Consider the following 21362-nt stretch of genomic DNA (forward strand, 5'->3'; position numbering starts at 1 on the left):
GTGGGCCTAACTTGCTTTGTCATTCATAGTTTAACAAATTAATGGCTCCTTTTTCTATGACAGGGAGAAAAGGGAGACACTGGACCCACTGGAATGATGGGTCCACCTGGCAGGCCTGGTCCTTCAGGTCAGCCTGGTCCACCAGGATCATCAGTGTCAGGTAAGAAGGACCACTCATCTCTTATCTCACCCCTTACTTGTCCTATCTACTATAACCCTCTTAAGTAGATATCATTAGAGAAAATCCCATGAAGTTTGGTTTGTTTATCCAGTAGATCCTGTGGGAGAGTAGAATACTTCTTTTATGGGCATGCTATTCCATAATTGTTTGTTATTGGGGTTTTGTACCATCCTCCATTCATTATGGTTGATAATTTTAAACAAAATAAGTTATGTGATCATAAAGCTAGCTGAAGACCCCAGTTAATTGTGCACATGGACTTGAGGAAGAGCTGCATGGGAGCCTGGGAGGATTTATTGAGTCATCATAACTGAAGCCCTCTTCCTCTCTGTCTCCTCACTGTTTGGGCTTACAGTGCCAGATTGCTTCTCCTAGCCAGCTGGTATAGGCTCACCCTGTGCCACTCTGTAAATAACAAAACAAAACAGATACTTGTTGCTACAATAAGATCTGATGGGAGAGGAGTAATCTATATAGGAAAAAAGGAGTGAAAAAAATCCCCTCTCTCTGTCTCTGGGCATGCTGTGGATGCCTCTGTATGTGGTGCAGAGATAAAAGGCAAAGGTCTGGGGAGTTCTTTGTTGCTGAAAACTATAAATCAGGAACACAAATGCACACAAGCCCTAGGCAAGGAAGCAAGCTAACCCATGTGTCAATATGAGAGCTTTAATACAAAGGGACGCTAGTACATATTACCAGTCAGTGTTTTTCCCCTCTTAAATGTATGATGGAAGCATAAAAAGGCCAAAAATTTAACAAAAGCAAAAGCCAGCTGGAATCCAGTAACATCTGGGGAAAGCTGCTCAGCTTCCTTTTTTCATGTTTCCCATTGTCTCCTTTTGCCTAATTCAGTGGGCATGGATCTTTGAAGCCCTGGAAGCAGTCTCCTTTGAGTTGATAGCTATTATTTGGGATATCCCCCAAAGTGAAACCTCCCAGCATAGATTCAGCTGGAAATTAGTAAACTGCAGAGATGTCTTCACCTGCTGGAAAGGCAAACAGGATCTTGAGATTTCTTTTTAAACGGTCATCTCTGTCCATAGAAAAAATATTTCTCAGTTTTGCTAATACCAAACCAGCCATGTGAGTTCTTATCCTAAATGCCCATTCTGTAATAACATCACTGCTTGTACTGTTAAGGCATGCATCCTTAAACTGCAAAATAATGAGTTCCCTCAATACCCAGTGAACTGTAGGGGAGGTAAGGACATGCAACAGCTGATGGCGCACAGATGTATTTTTGAGTGACTCAACATTCAGCCTTTCCTCCTCTGAGGCTATGTTTGCATTTTGTACAGTAACTATGTAACATGACAGGCTCATATTTTGCTTCCTAGGACAATTAGCAATAGGACCAAAAGGGGAAAGAGGACTTCCAGGGCCTCCAGGGAGATGTCTTTGCAAACCTCCACAAAATGTGAACATCCCACCATATGAGGAATCCATGTTTGGACACAATTACGCAAAAGTCCCTGTGGTAAGTCATCTTGTTAGGAAGTGAAGTAAATTATATGTAAACATCTTTTAAGAGACACTGAGCATCTATATGAGCACTACTGCACAGCCATTACTGCGCATTTATTTAGTACTTGTATAGAATAATATAATAATTGTATAGTAAGCAAGTACTGAATAGATGTGCAGTAACTGGAGTTACTGTGCAGTAGTGCCAGCTAATGTCTTTTAGGTGATGCTACTGTGCAGTAACATATTAGCACTGTCCATGCTGTGACGTGCTACTGTGAAGTATTTTTGACTACTGCTTAGTTAGTGTCTTGTGTTGATGCACCCACTGTGTTGGATAAACTTCTGGATCTAAAGGGGAGCTTGTTTGAATATGATAAGTGTGCTTCAAAACTTTCTTCTTTATATATAAAACCTTGAAAGTCAGCCTATGGGAGGGGCTTATGCCTTACAACAAGCTCCAAGCTTTATGCTGTGTACAGACATGAATTTTCACTGGAAAAAAAATATTCCAGTAGTAAAGTAGCCCAGGAGCCAAACTGTACAGATGCTCTTCTAGCTCCATGGCTGGAGAGCCTCACAGGGTTATTTTTCTCCTGGAGTGGTCATATGTACCCTGGGAGAAAAAGCCTGACCATATATATATACTTTTGGTTTCTACCAGGAGGACAGTGATTCTTGTGGTACAAAGTGAATATCTGTACCTTGGCTTTGTGTGAGTGGATGGCATTGTTGACATCTGGGTGCTGCATGATCACAATCGAGATTGCACAGCGCTGGCAGCAACTGCTTTTTTCACATCCCTATCCCCAAGTCAGCACCCAGGACAGTTGCCCCATTCGCCTGCCCTAGTTATGCCACTGAAGGAAAGTTATATGGCAAAGTGTTGAATAACAGTGAATAAATAAGGAAAATGGGCATCTCTCTTAGCCCTGATATGTATTAGCCCTATTACACACAAATCTGTTCCACAGTAGAAAACCACAGTGTGGAGGAGAGGAGAGTGTTGAAAAGAGCACAAGTTATACTCTCATAATATTGTTCTTTAATAGTGGATTACTGAACCCAGTCTTTTATTTGATGAAGAACTATAGATGCTGCAAACCCGGTTAGTTTTATTTTGCTTTTCTGTTCACCTAACTATTTTTAATTATAAATGAGTTTCTTTTGAACTTAGACCAAAGAGCCAGTCTCACCTCAACAGCTCACTTAAGTACTGTCACTGTGCTGATGCACAAGGAGCAAAAGGATGTAATTCTCTCATCCAGGCTATGCAGCCACTTGCAACAGTCTATGGATTGTTTGACACTTGAGATTAACATACGTTAATTGGTGCATAGATATCGCCAATGCAAAAGTCGCAGTCTTATTCAAGCGGGCATGGATCAAGTGGGCATGCCCTTACTTGGCCCTGTCAAAATTGACAAACTTAAAGAAGACAGACAGCTTGGGAAGCCATTTAAATTCATGACATTATCTTCTAATAAAACAGGGTTGTTGCTCCCTTCTTGGCAATTCCACTTGCTTACTCCATTTATCGTTAGTGTTAAGAGTTCAAGTTTAAGTCTGCAATTACATTTCTCTTTCACAAAGTCATCTTTGATTAGCACTGCAAGATTTTTCATATCACTTAAAGGCTGAGATAGTTGCCTACAGAACAGAAAAGGAGCGAGTGCTTAGTGCCTTGCTTGATGTGAGTTATAATTGCAAGTTAGCTGAATGGGAGGCCAACCAGCTCTGAATAATTTAGAGAACACCTAGTGCCACTTTGAACTAAATAGGCCTTCCACTACATGCTCCCAGTACCCCTGTGCTTTCCCCAGTTGTTAATTTCTCTGTTGGCTTTGTGTAGAATAACACCCAAGCTCAGTTTCATTTCATTAATCAATGCTCAGACTAGCTCTCAGTAATTGCAGTTCATTCCAGGTTTTACATCTTTTGTTGATGGCCTAGATATCTAGTTGTTAAGAAGATAAAACTTAAACTGTTTTCAAGTGAAGCTACAGCATTTTTACCCAGGAATGCTCCGGGACTGCAGAATCAGCTCTTGGTGGAAGAGTGTTCCATTTGGACTGAAGGCATTATTACTCAGTATGTGATTTTGTTAGGGCTGCGGGGACAGCACGATGTTATGTAAAAATAAATCAGCCCAGATTTTTAAAAAGAGCTAATTCTGTTTATCCTAGTGGAAATCAGGCTTAGCCATTATGTTACTAAATCCATTTTCTTCAGTTGTATTCCATTTGCTTTTTCTTAATATAAAAATGTTTTGAATCTTACCAAAATTAATTCGATTAAAGTGCTAAAGGAAGGGATTACTGCTTAATGTCTCTTACAGCTGTTTTCAGTGACTTAAACATAAAAGAATTTAAGACAAGAGCAGCTCATTCTATTTCTTCCTGTTTTGAGCTTTTTTTTCTATTCAATTAAAAAAATTGCTTTGGACAGAAAGACTCCTATATACAGAAGTATAGATTTCAATGCCAGGCAAGTATGAATAAAATATTTAAGGCTGAGTAATGGTTCTTTTATTATTTATTTTGTGATCACAACTATAGTATTAAAAGTAGTATTGTTTTGAATTCAACCTGTCAAAATCTTTTTCTGGATGTTTATTAACATATGTAAAGACATATGTTACCCCTGGAAAAGTAGACTTTGTGACAACCTGATACATCATTTGAAAGAATTCCCAATTATCTCCTTTTCTATGTCCCAGATTTTTGTGGTGAACAATCAAGAAGAACTAGACCGGCTGGACACTAAAAATGCCTTAGCCTTTCGAAGAGATCAGAGATCTCTCTATTTCAAGGATACTGTTGGATGGCTTCCAATCCAGGTAACAATGTATTTCAGAAGACATCTGATTTATAATTTCCTTTCCCTCTTTAAACAAGATCTGTACTTTAGGTATTACTGAGCAAATAAAAAACAACAGAAAAGCTTTCATGCAGGTTGTTTGAGCATTTTTAGAAGTTATTCCTGAAAAGTCAAGTTTTGTCAGATGTGAGTAAAATTCCAGGACTCTTATTCACAGGAATTACTGGAGGCATTAACTTTTTGAAAGTTTCAGGTTTTTTATACCTGCCTGTGAACCAGGCTCAAAAAGAAAAATGTCAGGGCTGAGTTTTGTGGAACGGATTGGCAGACATATTTCAGGGTTAGCCCGGAACAGAGCAGAACTCAAAGCTGTTGCCTGAGTGTATGGCTCTTATGCACAACTGTTAGTCATAGAATCATAGAAAATTAGGGTTGAAAGGGGCTTCAGGAGGTCATCTAGTCCAACCCCCTGCTCAAAGCAGGACCCTCCTCAACTAGATCATCCCAGCCAGGACGTTGTTGAGCCAGGGCTTAAAAACCTCCAAGGAAGGAGATTCCACAGCCTCACTAGGTAATCTGTTCCAGTGCTTCATCGCCCTCCTAGTGAGAGTTTTTCGTAATATCCAACCTAAACTGCCCTTGCTGTAACTTGAGACCATTGCTCCTTGTTCTGTCATTTGCCACCGCTGAGGACAGTCAAGCTCCAGCCTCTTTGTAACCACCCTTCAGGTACTTAAAGGCTGCTATCAAATCCCCCATTTTCTCTTTAGCAGACTAAATAAGCCCAGTTCCTTCAGCCTCTCAGAAGTAATGTGCCCCAGCCCCCTAAACCATTCTCGTTGCCCTCCACTGGACCCCTTCCAACTTGTTCACAGCCTTTCTGTAGTTGAGGGCCTAAAACTGGACACCATACTCCAGTGCAGAATAGAGAGGAAGAATCAATGCTCTCAATCTGCTGGCAACATTAATAGAATCATAGAATCATGGAAAGTTAGGGTTGGAAGGGACCTCAGGGGTTATCTAGTCCACCCCCCTGCTCAAATCAGGGCCATCCACAACTAGATCATCCCAGCCAAAGCTTTGTCTAGCCGGTTTTTGAAAATCACCAAGGATGGAGCTTCTATAATCGTTCTGGGTAACCTGTTCCAGGGTTTTACTACGCTCCTAGTGAGAAAATTCCTCCTAGTATCTAACCTAAACTTCCCTTGCTGCAACTTGAGACCATTGCTCCTTGTTCTGTCATCTGCCACCACTGAGAACAGTCTAGCTCCATCCTCTCTCGAACCCCATTTCAGGTAAATGAAGGCTGCTATTAAATCCCAACTCAGTCTTCTCTTCTCTGGACTAAATAAGTCCAGTTCCCTCAGTCTTTCCTCGTAAGTCATGTTCCCCAGTTCCCTCACCATTTTTACTGCCCTCTGCTGGGTGAGTAAAATTTTCTCCAATTTGTCCACATCCTTTCTATAGTGAGGAGCCCAAAACTGAACACAGTACTCCAGATGTGGCCTCACCAGTGCTGAATAGAGGGGAAGAATCACTTCCCTTGACCTACTGGCAACACACCTACCAATGCAGCCCAGGATGCCGTTAGCCTTCTTGGCAGCAAGGGCACATTGCTGGCTCTCATTCACCTTGTTGTCCACTGTAACCCCCAGGTCCTTTTCTGCAGAGCTGCTGCCCAGCCAGGCAGCCCCCAGCCTGTAGTGGTGCATGGGATTGTTCCATCCTAAGTGCAGGACTTTTTGCTTGTCCTTGTTGAACGTCATGAGATTCCTTTTGAGCCAATCCTCCAATTTGTCAAAGTCACTCTGAATCTTAGCCCTACCTTACAACATATCTCCCTTTCCCCCTCCCCCAAACAGTTTGGTGTCATCTGCTAACTTGCTACAGGTTCATGTTATGCCATCTTCCAGGTTGTTGATGAGGACGTTGAACAAAACTTGCCTCAGGACTGACCACTGGGGCACTCCACTTGATACTGGCTGCCAGCTAAACTTTGAGCCATTGATTACTATTCTCTGGGCCCAGTGCTCCAGCCAGTTTTCTATCCACCTTACAGTCCATTCATCCAGCCCATACTTCCTTAGCTTGCCTGTGAGAATGCTGTGGGAGACCATATCGAAAGCCTTGCTAAAATCAAAGGTATATCACATCCACTGGTCTCCCCACATCCACAGACCCAGTCACCTTATCATAGAAGGCAATCAGGTTGGTCATGCCCCTGGTGAATCCATGCTGTCTGTTCCTAATCATCTCCTCCAAGTGCTTAGAAACGGAGTCCTTGAGGACCTGCTCCATGATTTTTCCAGGGACCAAGGTGAGGCTGACTAGTCTGTAGTTCCCTGGGCCCTCCTTCTTCCCTTTCTTTAATATTGGCAATATGTTTTCCCTTTTCCAATCATCTGGGACCTCTCCTGATCACCACGAGTTTTCGAAGATGATGGCCAATGACTCTGCAATCATATCAGCCAACTCCCTTAGCACCTCAGGTGCATCCTGCCCAGCCCCATGAACTTGTACAGATCCAGCTTTTCTAGGTAGTCCCTAACCTGTTCTTTCAGCATTGGGGCTGCTCACCTCCCCTCCAAACTGTGCTGCCCAGTGCAGTAGTCTGGGAGCTGACCTTACCTGTGAAAACTGAAGCAAAGAATGCCTTGAGCACTTCAGCCTTTTCTGCATCCTCTGTGACAAAGTTGCCTCCCGCATTCAGTAAAGCACCCATAGGTTCCCTGATCCTCCTCTTGCTACCAACGTACTTCTAGAAACCCTTTCTGTTACTCTTCACATCCCTTGCTAGCTGCAACTCCAATTGCACTTTGGCCTTCCTGACTTCATCCCTGCATGCCTGAGCAATGCTTTGATATTCTTCCCTAATTATTTGTCCAAGTTTCCACTTCTTATAAGCTTCCTTTTTCTGATTTAGTTTACTGAAGAGTTCCCTGTTAAGCTAAGTCAGGAGTATGAAGTCATGTGGGGAAAACGATTTGTGCAAACCCCTGAAACCAGTTGAAGCCAGATTCCTGTTGGCTATTAGAGGTTTTGTCTGACTTTATGGGAGACCCATTTATTTCACCTTAAGCTAATGCTATCTGGACTTAATGTAAAGCAGTACACAGAAATTCACCTACATTGCAAGTTTCTGAGAACTTCCCTAACTTTGCATTAGGGGACAGAACTAATCTCAACCCTCAGATCCAAGCATCCTCTAAACTATGAATACATTTGGATCCACACTTCAGATTCCCACTTGGCTCAAGTAGTGGGCCAAACCAATTTGTGGTTTCAGCCCAACGGTAGCATTCATTTCACTTTCTAATGCTGAGAAAGATGATTATATTTCAGGTTGGGTAACTGTTATGTGTTTGTTTGGATAGCTTACTCCTTTCTATCCTGTGGATTATCCTGTAGAGGATGAAAGTACCTGCGGAGATGGGATCGTACAGGATGGGGAAGAATGTGATGATGGCAATACTATTGTGACTGATGACTGTATAAGTGAGTTACACCCATTCAAATGCTGTTCTTTATATTATGTAAAAGTACCTTAGGGGCCTACACATGAGCAGCAAGGCCGCTCTCCTGTGTTGTAAATACAGACTTGATTAATCAAGTCTGCTGGAGTGTGATAATTACCACGCTCCAGCAGACTCCAGCATCTCATGCATCAGTGCTGAAAAAATGGTGGCGGGGGGGCTTTAACTAAAGCTTATTTAACGAGCTTTAGTTAAAGTGCCCCCACTGCCATTTTTCAGTGCAGGGACACTGATACATGAGACGCTTTGGGCACTTGAATTAGAGCAGCTGTCAGAGCCTCTAATTAAAGCCTGCCTCCCTTCCCTCCCACACTCCCGGAGCATGTGTATAAATGTTCTTAGATGTTATTCTAAGATCAATAGAATGACCATTCCATTACATCTTATGTGGGAGCTTTAGGCAACCATAAGTATGTATATTGAATATAGATGTTAAAGATGAAGGTTCAATAGCTGAAATATAAATTGATTTTTATAAAAAAAATAAGATGGCCAAACGTTATATGCACTGGAGAAAATAGTACCTTGTAAATGTTGTGTGTCTTGTTTCAAAGGTTTCCAAATACTTCTCAGGTTTGACAAACAGGAACTATTTCATTCACTGCTAAAATTCAGCCACCTGTAAATCAGAACATTATACCTAATATTTTCAAGGGTTCAATCCTGCAATTGTTTCACATATACAGAATTTATGTAGAAAGTGGTGTGATTTTGGGCTCAAGATTAGACCCTTGCTGGTGTATTGCACAATCATCTGGGACTGAAAGTAAAAGTTAACCATTCTATCCAGCTGAGACTAAATAGAGAATGATTTTAGGTAAGCAAAATCTGTTTATCCCTTCCAAAATCCCAAATAAGTATTGGGACAGCAGCGTTGCTTTATAAAATAAAAAGCTATATATGTATCTGTTCATAATAGTAAGAATTAATAATCAGTCAGATTCTAGTTCCTTCAGAACCATCAGAGATTTGCTGTTGTCTTCAGTGGGATTAATTTTTAACCCACTATATTCACCTCTAGTTTTACACACCAAGTAAACTTGGTTTTCACTTTGCTGCTCACTAAAAGCACAGGCCAAAGGATAGCATACAGGCATTGCTCATTACCTTCAAAAGTCTTGTATTTGCCACTTCACTCCTTACCCAATCGTACAGAAACTCTTCCCTGCTTTCTGCTTGTTTATTTCAAAGGAGTCATTTTCACAGTGCTGAATAGGTGTTTGTTAACTGAAAACTGCAAGCTTCTTTTTTTTCTGTAAATATGCTGAGTCTCTGGTATGCCATCATATTAAATTAAACATAGCTTCAGATGAATAGAGTTCCATGATCTGTAAGGTTATCACCGATGTGACCTGAACACCTGGAAACAAAAAAGTATCCATCATCTTGTTCTTATCAGCCTCTGTGCTTCTGCCAGTTATTCTCTCTTGACTGAATCAAAACAAAATAGTTAACTTTTGAATAAATTTAGTTGTTAACAGAATAATTACTCTTTATATAGAAGCAATAATTTCTAACAAAACAGCTTGCTGGCAGAGTTAATGAGTCATTGTGGAGGAGCTCACCTTGGCTTCTAGGAAATAAATGGTTAATAACTGTTATCAGCTCCCCACTTCTGCATGCCCTTTTTATCAGTATAGTTTGTTTAACAGTGACTCAACTCCCTTTGACTTCTGGTTCTCAAATGAAGGAATACATTCTCCACTTTTAAATTTATGTTTAGAAAAATCACAGACCTTACATTCAAAATCCAGTTATGATTTAGGCAAAAATTATGAAGATATATGCAGTGGGACCCATTAAAAACCCAGCCTTCACCCACAGGTACAATACGATGGCCTCTCTAGTCATGGCCCTAGGCCAGGTTCCATTTCAGGAAATGGGAGTTTTCTCACTTGTTTTGGTGGGAGCACCATCATCTTCATTCCTTCTAGCTGGAATAAGAAATAACTCCACTCTCTCACCATGAGGTAATACTGTACGTGTTCAAATTGTGTTGGAAGTTACCCAAACTTAAGTTAAAGAAAAAGTGGTCTTTAAAGCAGAGCCAAGTCCTTCCAATAAGAAAGTCTGTTGGTGATGCCTATCAGCTTCCCTGCTTCATGTTCTGACCTTAATTATAAAGTCCTGCTCATCTTTTCTGCATCCTTTAGTTGGTCCTCTCAGTTTTGAAGGTGCTCTTCTCTGCATTGTCCTTAGGATGTCGTCGTGCTTACTGTGGAGATGGCTACCGACATGAAGGAGTAGAAGACTGTGATGGAAAAGATTTTGGATATTTGACATGTAAAACATATCTCCCTGGGTATGGACAAACCTACCTTCATTAGCTAAAAACAAATTATCATAGGAGATTATTTTATTCCATCTCTAGTTACTAAGATAGAGGGAAAACAAATGGTATATATTCCAACTGCATTATATTGACTTTTGAAACTAAATTGTCCCTTCAGTGATATGCATGTGATTTCTACTTTGGTGAATGAGATTTGGGCATATGTGTTGTGCCTGGGAGCATAAATTTGTCCTTAATCTGCAAATATATCCCAGAGAATCCCTTCCCTTTCCAGTCTCTCAACTTTACCACTCTTCTGATGCTATCATTAAACTAATTTTCTCTTCTTAAAATGTTCAAGTGTAGCTAAGACTACTTGTTACATCACAAAGAAGAAAAAAGAGGCAAAATGCCACTTTTTCTTCCTTTGTAGCTCAACTCTGATGTGGGCAGTCTGTGGTCCTACAGTCTGGGATTCTTTTGTTCTGAAGCAGTCAATTATATATTAGCTCAAGCATTTTCAAAGACCAGAATTATCTGCAAAAATGCAAAGCCATATTTTGCTTGGCAGTGTATTTGTTTGAAACATCTGTTTATTGTTGAGGTGCTTTGTATTTGTGTAAGTGTCTTCCTCTGGCCAGCATTTTGCTTCCAATTTCAGTTCCTCTATCTCACTGTCGGGTATCATTACTATCTAACAGGAAACATTTAATTTGTAAACGAAATTATCTGCAGAGCCCTCAGGGTTCATAAAACTATGATGTGCTAATTGACAGAAATAAGAAACCACAGAGCATTTCTGCAAACTACCCCTTGTGTCAATCCTCAAATTGCAATTGTTGCAACTGTCCACTGTAAAGGTGGTTGAACTTGAGATGAAAGGTTGCGCAGGACAAGATTTACAAAAAAGCCATTTTACAGAAATGAGATGTCTTAAAGGGCCTGTTTCTCAGGAAGGGTTGAACAACCATTTCCTGAAGCAAAAAGCAGCCCCTTGGAAGCATTCAAAACCTAGAAATGGAGACACTCAAACTCAGGAATCACTTTCTAGAAATCCCAGTTTCCACATAGAGGGAGATGAGGAAGGATCACTTCAGTAGTAAAAAACAAAAATCTTATCAATATTGCATACATATAAAATCTGTGGTTCGGATTCTTGATTATATTGTTATAGCTCAATTCAATTAAATGAAGATACAACAATCCTCAATCTCTACCACCTCTGTACTGTCCCCCACACAGAGGAGATGGTAATAATCTGCAGATTTTTTCTGCAAGGTAGCTCGGTGTCCTTCTCCATGGTAAGTATGTTTTCTTACCCTTGAAATCAAGGGAAAGACAGTTCAACACTTGAAATCAGTGGAAGCCTGTTGCCCAAATAAAAGTTAAACGCTTTTTTGATTAAGTGGAATTTAGTCCAGAAGGTAGGGTATATATGTACCTTACAGGCTAACTAAGATTATATAGAGAGAGAGAGTACAAGTTTGCATAAATTCAGGTTTAGTTCATCAGACACTGTGAAAGGACAGCATAAAGCAGTGTATAAAGTGAAGTGAGTGATTTTAATACAAAAGGTGGAAAAAGAGGATCGAGAGGTAAAGGGGAAGGAGGATGACAGTGTTGTGAGAAGCAAAGAACCCATAAAAACAAAGGGGTCACAGAAGCTAATTCAGGTAATCCAGTGATGGCAATAGGCACCCCTCATCTCATGCTCTTCTGATTCCCAGCCCTGGAGCCAACGAGCAGGCATGCTGACCAGCCTTTCTCCTTCTGAGTCCATACATGGCATGAGCCATGGAGTAACCACAAGTCAAAAAAAAAATCGCTGCACCAAAAGAGACCCTGTGCTTAGCCAGAGGTAACCATGGGCAGCCCCAGCACAGCCGCAGTGAATGCTATTAAGCAAATAGGTTAGGCAGCTTTCTCTCTCAGATAACTTATAAGATACGGGCCCAGAGGTCTCGGCCACTCCATGTTAAAAAAGTTTAGATACACAGCAGTGAGGGCCCCTGGAAAAAGGAGACAGAAGTCTTGAGCCCTGGGCTAAGGAAGCTGGCAAGCTAAACCCTGGGCTATGACAGCAGGCCCTTTTCTTTTCTCATGTTCCCAACCTTACTGTCCTGGTAGCCTTTCCAGGAGAGGCTAGACCCATCCTCAGAAAGAAGTACAGGCCAAAATTGTGAGATCAGCACTGCCCTGATACTTTCTGACTTGGAACCCGGCTGCTGTTCAGGTGGGTCGGGAGACCATCTAAGCTATACTTGCATTGGGGAGGGGGAGGAAGGAGGAGGAAAACTTGGTCACCCTATAGCCCATGCTTATATGTAGTCAAAGGGGGCCAACGGCAGCCTTGAGATCACACTTTTCCACCTGCCAGCCATAGTGTAGAGCCACCAAGTCTGCATGCCTTCTCTTGCTGAGTCCATATGCGATGTGAACAACAGGGTCAGGACTCTCCATATATTAAAAAAATCAGGATTACTCTTCTCAGGCAGCAAAACTTTTAAAAAGTTTGAAAGGGAAATTGCAGAACAGGAGATGTCACAGTCATAGACCTATGTTAAGTATGGTTTAAATGGAGACTTCAGATTCCTATCCCATTACCTGAATTTGCTGTGGTGACTAGAGATGTGAAGGCCAAGAAAAAAAAAAGAAAAATTTAGAAAAAAAAATGTTTTTTTCCCCATTTTTCATAGGACTTTTTTTTGTTTTTTCCCCCAAAATTGAAATTTTTTGGAAAAATTTATAAAACCTCTTATGAAGTATTTTCTTTTAGAATGATCAATAAAATGTTTAAGACAAGGTGTTCATATATTGCTACCCTTTACTCCCCAAAAATGTTTTCTGATAACTGTGTAATAGGAAGACTTTTATACAAGACTGTCTACAATATCAGACCATTACAATTCCCATACACCGAGGACAAGCAATACAGTACAACTTTCAAATGCAAGAGCGAGATGCATTTCTGCCCCCAGGGGGTGCTGCCATTTTCACAAGAGGAGAAAGAAGGCTTCAGTGCTGCCTTTGCTTGTGGACTTCCTCTATTGTTGACATTTGATCTAGAGGTTGGTGGATCTGCTCCTGTCCTCCTGACTAGGCCTTGGAGGATTGGGAGTGGACACTGGCAGTAGCATCCATTCATTCCTGTACAGCTTAGAAACCAGGAGCTTATTGCCCTGCTTTTTCAAAAGCCTCAGGAGAGGAGACCGAGCAAGTCTAAAGGTTTTGGAGAAGTACAGAATCAGCACAATGAAGCTGAAAGAAATTATACTTCCTTATTGAAAGGTAAGAGTTTAAATTTCTCTGAATTCAGTATATTAAACTATATTTTAGCTGTATTAGTATATTTTCTTAACCTATGCAATTCATAATTGAATTCTTACTAATGTGATGTTTTGTGACAAATCACCCAACTTTAGCAGTGAGGCAAGGCCTGCAGGGCAGGGAAGTTGTTCACAGTTAACTCCATCCATTACTAAATTTGTACATGCTGTAATTTAGTGTTTATATATACAAGCTAGCCACTAAATTACATTTTTCTTTTTTCTTCCTCAGCAAAATTGTGCGACCAACTTCTAGCATATGGAAGCATTTCCACACTGCAAGTTATTCTGAGAATAAAATGTGATTTGCAAATACTGTCAAATGAAATATGTATTTCCAAATGCTACTAGGATGACCAAAGACATCCTTGTATGCAAGAAGTGTTCTGCAGATATTAAAAAATCCTTCATGGGTGTAAGTGAGGAGGGGGTAAATCATGATGATGAAAGTGCAAGTAGTTCTTTCCAATGTTCTCAGTCCAGAAGTCCTCCTACTGCTGCTGCTGCTTCTTCTATAACATCAGCATCACAAAGGGTTGTCCAATCAACATCCTCAAGTAACCAAATATTGCAACCAACTGTATACAAAAGACTCTCAATAACGTCATTTGTAGACAAGATGACACCTGAAGATCAGAAAAAATTGACCAAGCTCTTGCAAGAGCAATATATTTTTCTGGGATGCCATTATCAATAACTGAAAATGCATACTGGCAGGAAGCTTTTAAATGACTAAGAACATCATACTGTTTGCCCAACAGACATTCTTTGAGCAAGCTTCTTTTAGAGTCAGAATATGAACGTGTAATGCAATCTGTGCAAGGAAAAATCAATGAAGCACTGTGTCTTGTAGTAGTTACAGATGGATGGACAAATGTGCGGGGAGAAGGAATCATACATTTTGTGATAACAACACCTCAGCCAGTTTTTTACAGAAGCACTGAAACAGGAGAGAACAGGCATACTGCAGAGTATATCATTAGTAAAATATATGAAGTCCTGCAGAAGATTGGGAGTGGTAAAGTTATTTGCTTTGCTGACTGACAAGGCAAGTAACATGAAAGCAGCATGGGGGATCATAATGGATAAATATCCACATATTACTGCAATAGGATGTGCATCCGATGGGCTAAACTTGCTTCTTAATAACATCATGAAGTTGAACACTCTGCAAAAGATCTATAGAAGAGCAAAAGAAGTTGTAAAATGTGTAAAGGCTACTCATATTGTAGTTGCAGTCTTTAAGAAGAAGCAGGAAGAAAAGAATGCAAAGAATAAAATAGAGACACTCAAACTCTGTAGTAAAACTAGATGGGGTGGAGTGGTGATCTCATTTGAAAGTTTACTAAAAAACAAAGATGCTCTTCAAGAAACAGTAATAATTGAGGATCTTAAAGTACCCAGAAGTGTAAGCAACACTGTATTTGATGAGGATGTCTTCTGGGTTCAGCTGCAGAACTCCCTGAAGATTGTAAAGCTAATTTCTTCAGCAATCACTGCATCTGGATCAGACAGTGCACTTTTGTCAGACATTCCTTACCAAATGGCCCAGATAAAATCAACTGTATTAAGAATCTAAATGTATCTCCGCTTACAAGTACAGAAGAAAAAAAGTGAAAGACTTTAATAACAAACGGGAAGAATTTTGTTGCCAATCAATTCCATGCTGCTCCAAATCTCTTGGATCCAAGATTCAAAGGCAGAAGTGTTAGAGATGATAGCACTGCTACTGCATTTGACTGGATTACAAAACAAGCAACACACTTAGGACTTGATGTTGGAAATGTACTTTCAAATGTTGCAGAATACAGAACATCTTCAGGTATTTGGTCCAGGAATGCAGTCTGGGACTCTGCCAAGGATATATCCCTCCTGCAGCATGGTGCCAAGGCCTTTGCAGGACACAGCCTTTGACTCCTCTTCTCAACTGTTTCAGATTCCTCCATCTTCTGCAGCATGTGAAAGAAACTGGTCTATGTTTGGAAATACTCACACCAAATCAAGAAACAAATTAACATGTGAAACAGTAGAGAAGCTTTTCTCAATCCAGGCAAAACTTCAGTTTTCAGAAGTACATGAAGATGGTAAAAATGAAGGAGCAGAAGAAGCAGAAAATGCTGATAGTGATAGCTCAGAAAATGAGACTGATTAGACAAAGTTTCATGTAGCAAAATTTGTATTCAATGAGTCTTGGCTTTTTTCTCCTTTTTTTTCTCAGCTCTTTTTCTAAAAATGAGTGCTTTCTGTATCTGCTTGACACTATGGAAGAGACTACATCCAGAATATGTGATAACTTTCTTTGTTTTACTATAATGTTCATAGTTTCTTCTATCTTCAACTTTAATTTTTGCCTGCTTCTCATAAACTGGCAAAAACTAAGAGATGCTAGTTCCTTAGAGTTCAGCAGCTTGTAGCTCCATTTGTAACAAAAATTAAAAACATTTTAAAGTAAATTCAATTAGTAAATTTGTAATTATTGTCTGAATAAACTATACTTTTAAATGTAATAAATATACCAAACATGATAATTCAATGGGCAAACCAAGTTATACATAATACATTTTATGTTCTTAAAGTAGTAAAGTGAATTTAAATCTGTAAAGTGTGCTAAGAAAATAATTATTGCATATATTTCAATTTTCCCTCCAAAATCTGGGGTTTTTTCCTGAAAAAAATGGGGAAAAAACAGGTTTTTTCCATGGCTTCAAAATTTCCAGAAATTTTACATTTCTAGTTGTGACCCCTTTGATCCTATAGGTTCTGTAATTTCTGTAAAACTGTAATTTTCTGCTGATATTTTTGTGGGAATAGACTTGATTCTTACAGAAAGCTACTGCCAGATCCGATGCACAATATGACAGAAATTAAGAGGCTAAAGAGGACAATGACTGACTATGTTTTTAGTCCAAATGGCATAGGACAAGTACTTACATTGGAACAGGAGAAATTTAAGCTAGATATTAGGAAGAACTTTCTATGGAAAGGTTAAGCCCTGGAATAGATTCTACAACATCTCTAAGTGGAAGTCTTTGAGACCAGGTTAAACAGACATTTGGCTAGGATGGTTTAAAGCCAGGTAGATTTGCATCTTATAAACTAGCTAAATCAGAGGTGCATAAGTCTTTGTAAGCAGCAGCTTGCTTCATCAGATGCTGTCTGGGAAGATCCTTCTTTGAGGAGGGAGTGGGATTTAGATGATCTCCCTTAGATCCTTTCCAGCCCAATTGTTCTATGATTGTGAGACTGGTCAGAGCTAGTGCAAATACAGTATTTATACATTAAATGAAAATGTATCGTAATGGTTAAATGTTCTGTGTAACTGATGCATGCTCTCTTTTATCTTAGGTCTTATGGAAAATTACGATGTACTTCCTATTGTTATATTGACTCTACACAGTGTCGCTATTTCACATGAAGGAAAAATGGCAGTGGGTAGCATCCCACACATTACAGGTACACCAGGTGCTACACTATCATCACTACAAGAAGGACTGAGACACATACAGAACCTCTGTGTGAAAAAATATCATGCTGCTGATGGCTATTTGAAATTTGTTTTGTTTTTGTTTTTTAAATCGAGTCAGACTGGAAGAAAATAGGACCACTGCATCCTGTCTTAATAGAAAAATGTCAAACAGAGTTTGCCAGTAAGATTTGTGTTTCACATGGTTGCATGTGAGAACTACTCTGTATAACAAGTGCAACACTAAATCACTGGAAACTGAATTTCACTAACCAGGAATATTGCGCGACAAGACAACAATACCTCGACTTAGCACTGTTAGATCTAATGTACACTCTTCAGGGTTTTTGTTTTTAGACTTTCTCAATGTAAACACAAAGCATATCCTAGATGCTGTGTTTACAGAGATTATTTACTCTTTTACTACAATGTGAACTTTGTATGTGTTGTATCGCATGAAAGACCGCTTCAGTGACATACAAATTAGCTAAAAACACTCATGGGTGGATTCAGTAGATGCTGTCCAGTAAGCAGTTTTAAGGGCAGCAAATCAGGGAAAGGAACTGATCAACATTATCTACAATATATACAGTGGATAAGAAGAAGAGCTGTAGAAGTGTGTGTGTGTATATAAAAATGCTGATGGATCACACAGGGCCTACAATTGCAAGACTAAAAAGCCAAACTGGATAAACTAACTGGAGAAACTCCCTGTCTCAGGAGGGATCAGGCATGAAGAAGACAAAGAGTTAATGCATTTTCTCACCGTTTGTCAAGTTGGCTGTATTGCGTGCTACTAGTGATGCTGCAGGGACTCAATTCCTTTAGAATTTCCCAGGATTACTTAAAAACTGTGGTGAAGATTACAATGTGGCCGTTTGCGTGTTGACTTTCACTTTAGTTTCTACACCAAAAACCATTGCTCTCTCTTTTCTTTCCTTTGTTCACCTAATCTTAATCAGTTATTTGATCATGTTCTTCACTCTCTCCAGATTTCCTGTTTTGTCCTATCCATCGCTGTCTGTTTTTAGTCTTGCCTAGTGTTCATCACTATTGAGTGTATATTCTCTTTTTTACATCTCTGTAGAACTAGTCTCATAGTGGTGTGTTTATGGATTCCCATTCAATCTACATGCTGCATAGGTTGTATATATATTTTTTGTTTTATTTTTGGAAAAAATTGGTCAAATGATATGTTAGCTCTAATAGCATTCAGGGTAATTATGTTTTTGTTCACTAGCAAGCTTTAATGAGTGAATGTCATACAGGAGCAGCACTGAGTATGCTACATGCAACCAAGTTTATAATCAAAGCAAACGCTACATACAGTGATGTGTGCAATTCAGGGATATAGGCCTCAGATTAGTTTGTCATTTTCATATTGGCCACTTGGTTCTGCTTTATGCTAAATACTATACGTGAATGTTTGAAATGCATGAATCACATGTACCAGTGACAGCACTGCAATGGTAGTCATATATACAGTTACTTCTCTAAAGGTGATAATACATTAACACAACCAGCTGATATATACACTTTCCCCACATGTGTAGAAGACTTTGCTTTCATTCTGCATGCTCATGGCAATACTGGAAATCACCAGTGAAAAAACTAATAAAGGCAGTTCATTTACTTGCTATGGCTATCTCTTACCTGCATTGTTTATGCTGCTGTGAGATGAGACCAATATTGTTTGTAGTCCAGCCCACTGATTAGATTATCAGTCTTCTTTATTATTTATTTTTTTAAGCAGAGGAATTAATAAATGATCACCTTTTAGTTAGATCTGTGTGTTTGTGTACATTTCCTTGATATTTTAAACCCTGTGGAAGAAGAGCACCTACCTAACCTCCATGTTAGTAGAAGCTGAAGAGGCAGGGCCGGCCCGCAATTTTGGGGGCCCCCTGCAAGATGTAGTTTTGGATGCCCCTGATTCATCAACAAATCAAAATTGCTGGGGCTGAGGCGGGAGTGGAGCCGGGAACTCCTCCCCCACTCGGTCAGGAAGGGGCTCCCTGCCTGCATCGAGCCCTTTAAGCATGGTGCAGGCGGTGGGGGGCGAGCGGGGCACAGCCCCTTGGCTGTGGGGCTGCCTGCAGCTGCAGGATAGGATGGGCTGGCCCTGGCAAGAGGTAGGCTATAGCAGTGTCATCTAAATATGGCCTATATGTAACCAAAGTGAGGCATGTTGAAGGAGCACAGTGCCATGCATTGGGGTCCCAATGCAATACTGAGGTCCCTGAAAGTACCTACATAAATCCTTTACACAATATTACAGCTAAAACTTTGACAGCAGCCTTAAGTCAGTCATTTGAAAGTTACAATTTAGCCTGTGCAGTGCTACGCTCTAATTCTGACAGGACACTACCGGAGACATTACACTAATATGGTGAAGGGTATGCTGAATAAGTAGGCACGTGCTTTGTTTTCTTCCTGGTATTTCTCAAGTGTATGTGATGCATCTCCTGTAAGAGGTTCTTCCAAGCAGCATGCATTCTAATTAGTAATGGTAGAAGCTGAGCATCAAGCTCCTTCTGCAATATGCTAAACACTTTCTCACCATGAGGTAATATTGTACATATTCAAATTTTGTTGGCAGTTACCCAAACTTGAGTTAAAGAAGAAGTGGTCTTTACAGCAGAGCCAAGTCCTTCCAATAAGAAAGTCTGTTGGTGATGCCTATCAGCTTCCCTGCTTCATGTTCTGACCTTAATTATAAAGTCCTGCTCATCTTTTCTGCATCCTTTAGTTGGTCCTCTCAGTTTTGAAGGTGCTCTTCTCTGCATTGTCCTTAGGATGCTGTCATCCTTACAGTGGAGATGGCTACACTTTGTTGAGTCATAGCCTGAAAAGCAGTTGTCTATTCCCCTGTAAACTGTTCTATTATTTGTAAGACACAGAGCAACAAGTTACTGAACTCTCTGCTCTAGGCAGTTTAGGGTGCTGGCAGGAAACTGAAGTGAAGGAGATAACTGTAGAATGTAAAATTATTATCAATAATCCTGAATAGCTGGTGTCTACTTAGGCCATTAGGGACTACATAAATTATAAACAGACTGAGCACAGCCAGACCAGATGACTTAAATTGGGGGGGGAGAAGCCCCAAATAAGACTTTTTTTGTATATCTTGTTCTTTCCTTCTTCCAAAACTAATATATTAATGCATTCAGTTATATCCTAAAGATGTGCCCTCTGCTGTGAACTAGGCCTCCTCTTCTCATTTATATATTGAAAACTGGAATCACTCCAAGTTCTAATAGGCCAGAGCGAAAGTCTGGTGGTATGTTCTGATTGCATTTGTAATTACTGAGACAGTTAAGAGAATGGACCCAAGCCAGTTCAGCAGTGGAAATGTTGCATCTGAACAAGGCAGCCAATCCAAATTGCATTAAAGGAGTGTACTCCTGCTGGAAATTACATTAGGATTTTTTTATTATTATTATTCCCTGACAAAGAATTGGGACCAAAAAAGAGCTGGCTTATAGCCCTCTACTTTTAGTGCTTTTAATTTGTTTTGACAGCCTCCTCTATGTTTTGTACAAGTTTTAGTCCGGATGTAGTTGACCTAGGCTGCCATTGACAGAGATGTCTCTCTTCTATTAAGTCAAATGGAGAATGGAGTTTATTTGTGTATCTTCTCCAGCCAGGATGCATTTGTACAGCGTCTGGATTTGTTAGTCTTCCAAGCACTGAGTGGATTGGAATTTGGATAGGGGGTAGACTGATGTGTTGAGGGAAAATATGCTGAAGGAGACGGTGGAGTAAGGCTGAGGTGTATGATGATGGGTTCTTCTGTTAACAAGTGAGTTTTAGATTTTACGTTACAAAATTGTTTTGTTGCAAGGATTAATGAATTGTTAGGATTTAGGGAGGAAAGTAGGATGTGATCCTGCTCACACTGCAGGCAGAAGGCGGTATAGTGGTGGTATAGTACAGAATAGATCTGTATTTCTTTCATCATCAAGCCCCATCTTAAGCACTTGCTTAAAATGGATTGCCAAAGGAATAATCTCACAGGTAGACCAGTACAGGTCAGCATCCTGAACATGTGTTATGTTAGATTAGATCTCTAATAGCCTTCCCACACAAACAGACACACTATTTAATAGAGACTCCATTACCCTTCTGCCTGGCATGTGAAGTGATGCCAGATGCTTTGGGTAAAGCACCCATCCAGGCCTGTCTACTGTATCAAAATATGTATTTTTTTCATTTCCTTCAAGGAATCCTGCTGTTGCTACTGATGCTGCTAAATTAAATGCTATTTCCAACCAAGAGAAACCCATACAGAAGCTCTGTGGGC

At 40.1% G+C, this 21362-nt stretch overlaps 1 protein-coding gene across 13 annotated transcripts in view; it reads left to right on the forward strand.

The window, feature by feature from the left end:
* COLQ (collagen like tail subunit of asymmetric acetylcholinesterase) overlaps positions 1–18842 on the forward strand; it is a 79543-nt gene extending 60701 nt beyond the window's left edge. For 2 of the 13 annotated variants that reach the window (XR_003093048.1, XR_003093053.1), the window contains 7 exons: positions 64–160; positions 1519–1658; positions 4365–4484; positions 7840–7960; positions 10198–10300; positions 13133–13558; positions 13829–14235. Coding sequence is in view for 6 of the 13 variants with exons in the window: in XM_025198948.1 (XP_025054733.1) it covers positions 64–160; positions 1519–1658; positions 4365–4484; positions 7840–7960; positions 16942–17195 (732 nt within the window). In the remaining 7 variants the exon portion in view is untranslated. Of the gene's footprint in view, positions 1–63; positions 161–1518; positions 1659–4364; positions 4485–7839; positions 7961–10151; positions 10301–13132; positions 13559–13828; positions 14236–16941 lie in introns of those variants that run through there. The other 11 variants (XR_003093051.1, XR_003093054.1, XR_003093049.1 and 8 more) reach the window with 11 other exon arrangements.
* The last annotated feature ends 2520 nt before the right edge of the window (positions 18843–21362 follow it).

The sequence above is a fragment of the Alligator sinensis genome, unplaced genomic scaffold (assembly GCF_000455745.1).
Source record: "Alligator sinensis unplaced genomic scaffold, ASM45574v1 scaffold29_1, whole genome shotgun sequence".
NCBI classification, from domain to species: Eukaryota; Metazoa; Chordata; order Crocodylia; family Alligatoridae; genus Alligator; species Alligator sinensis.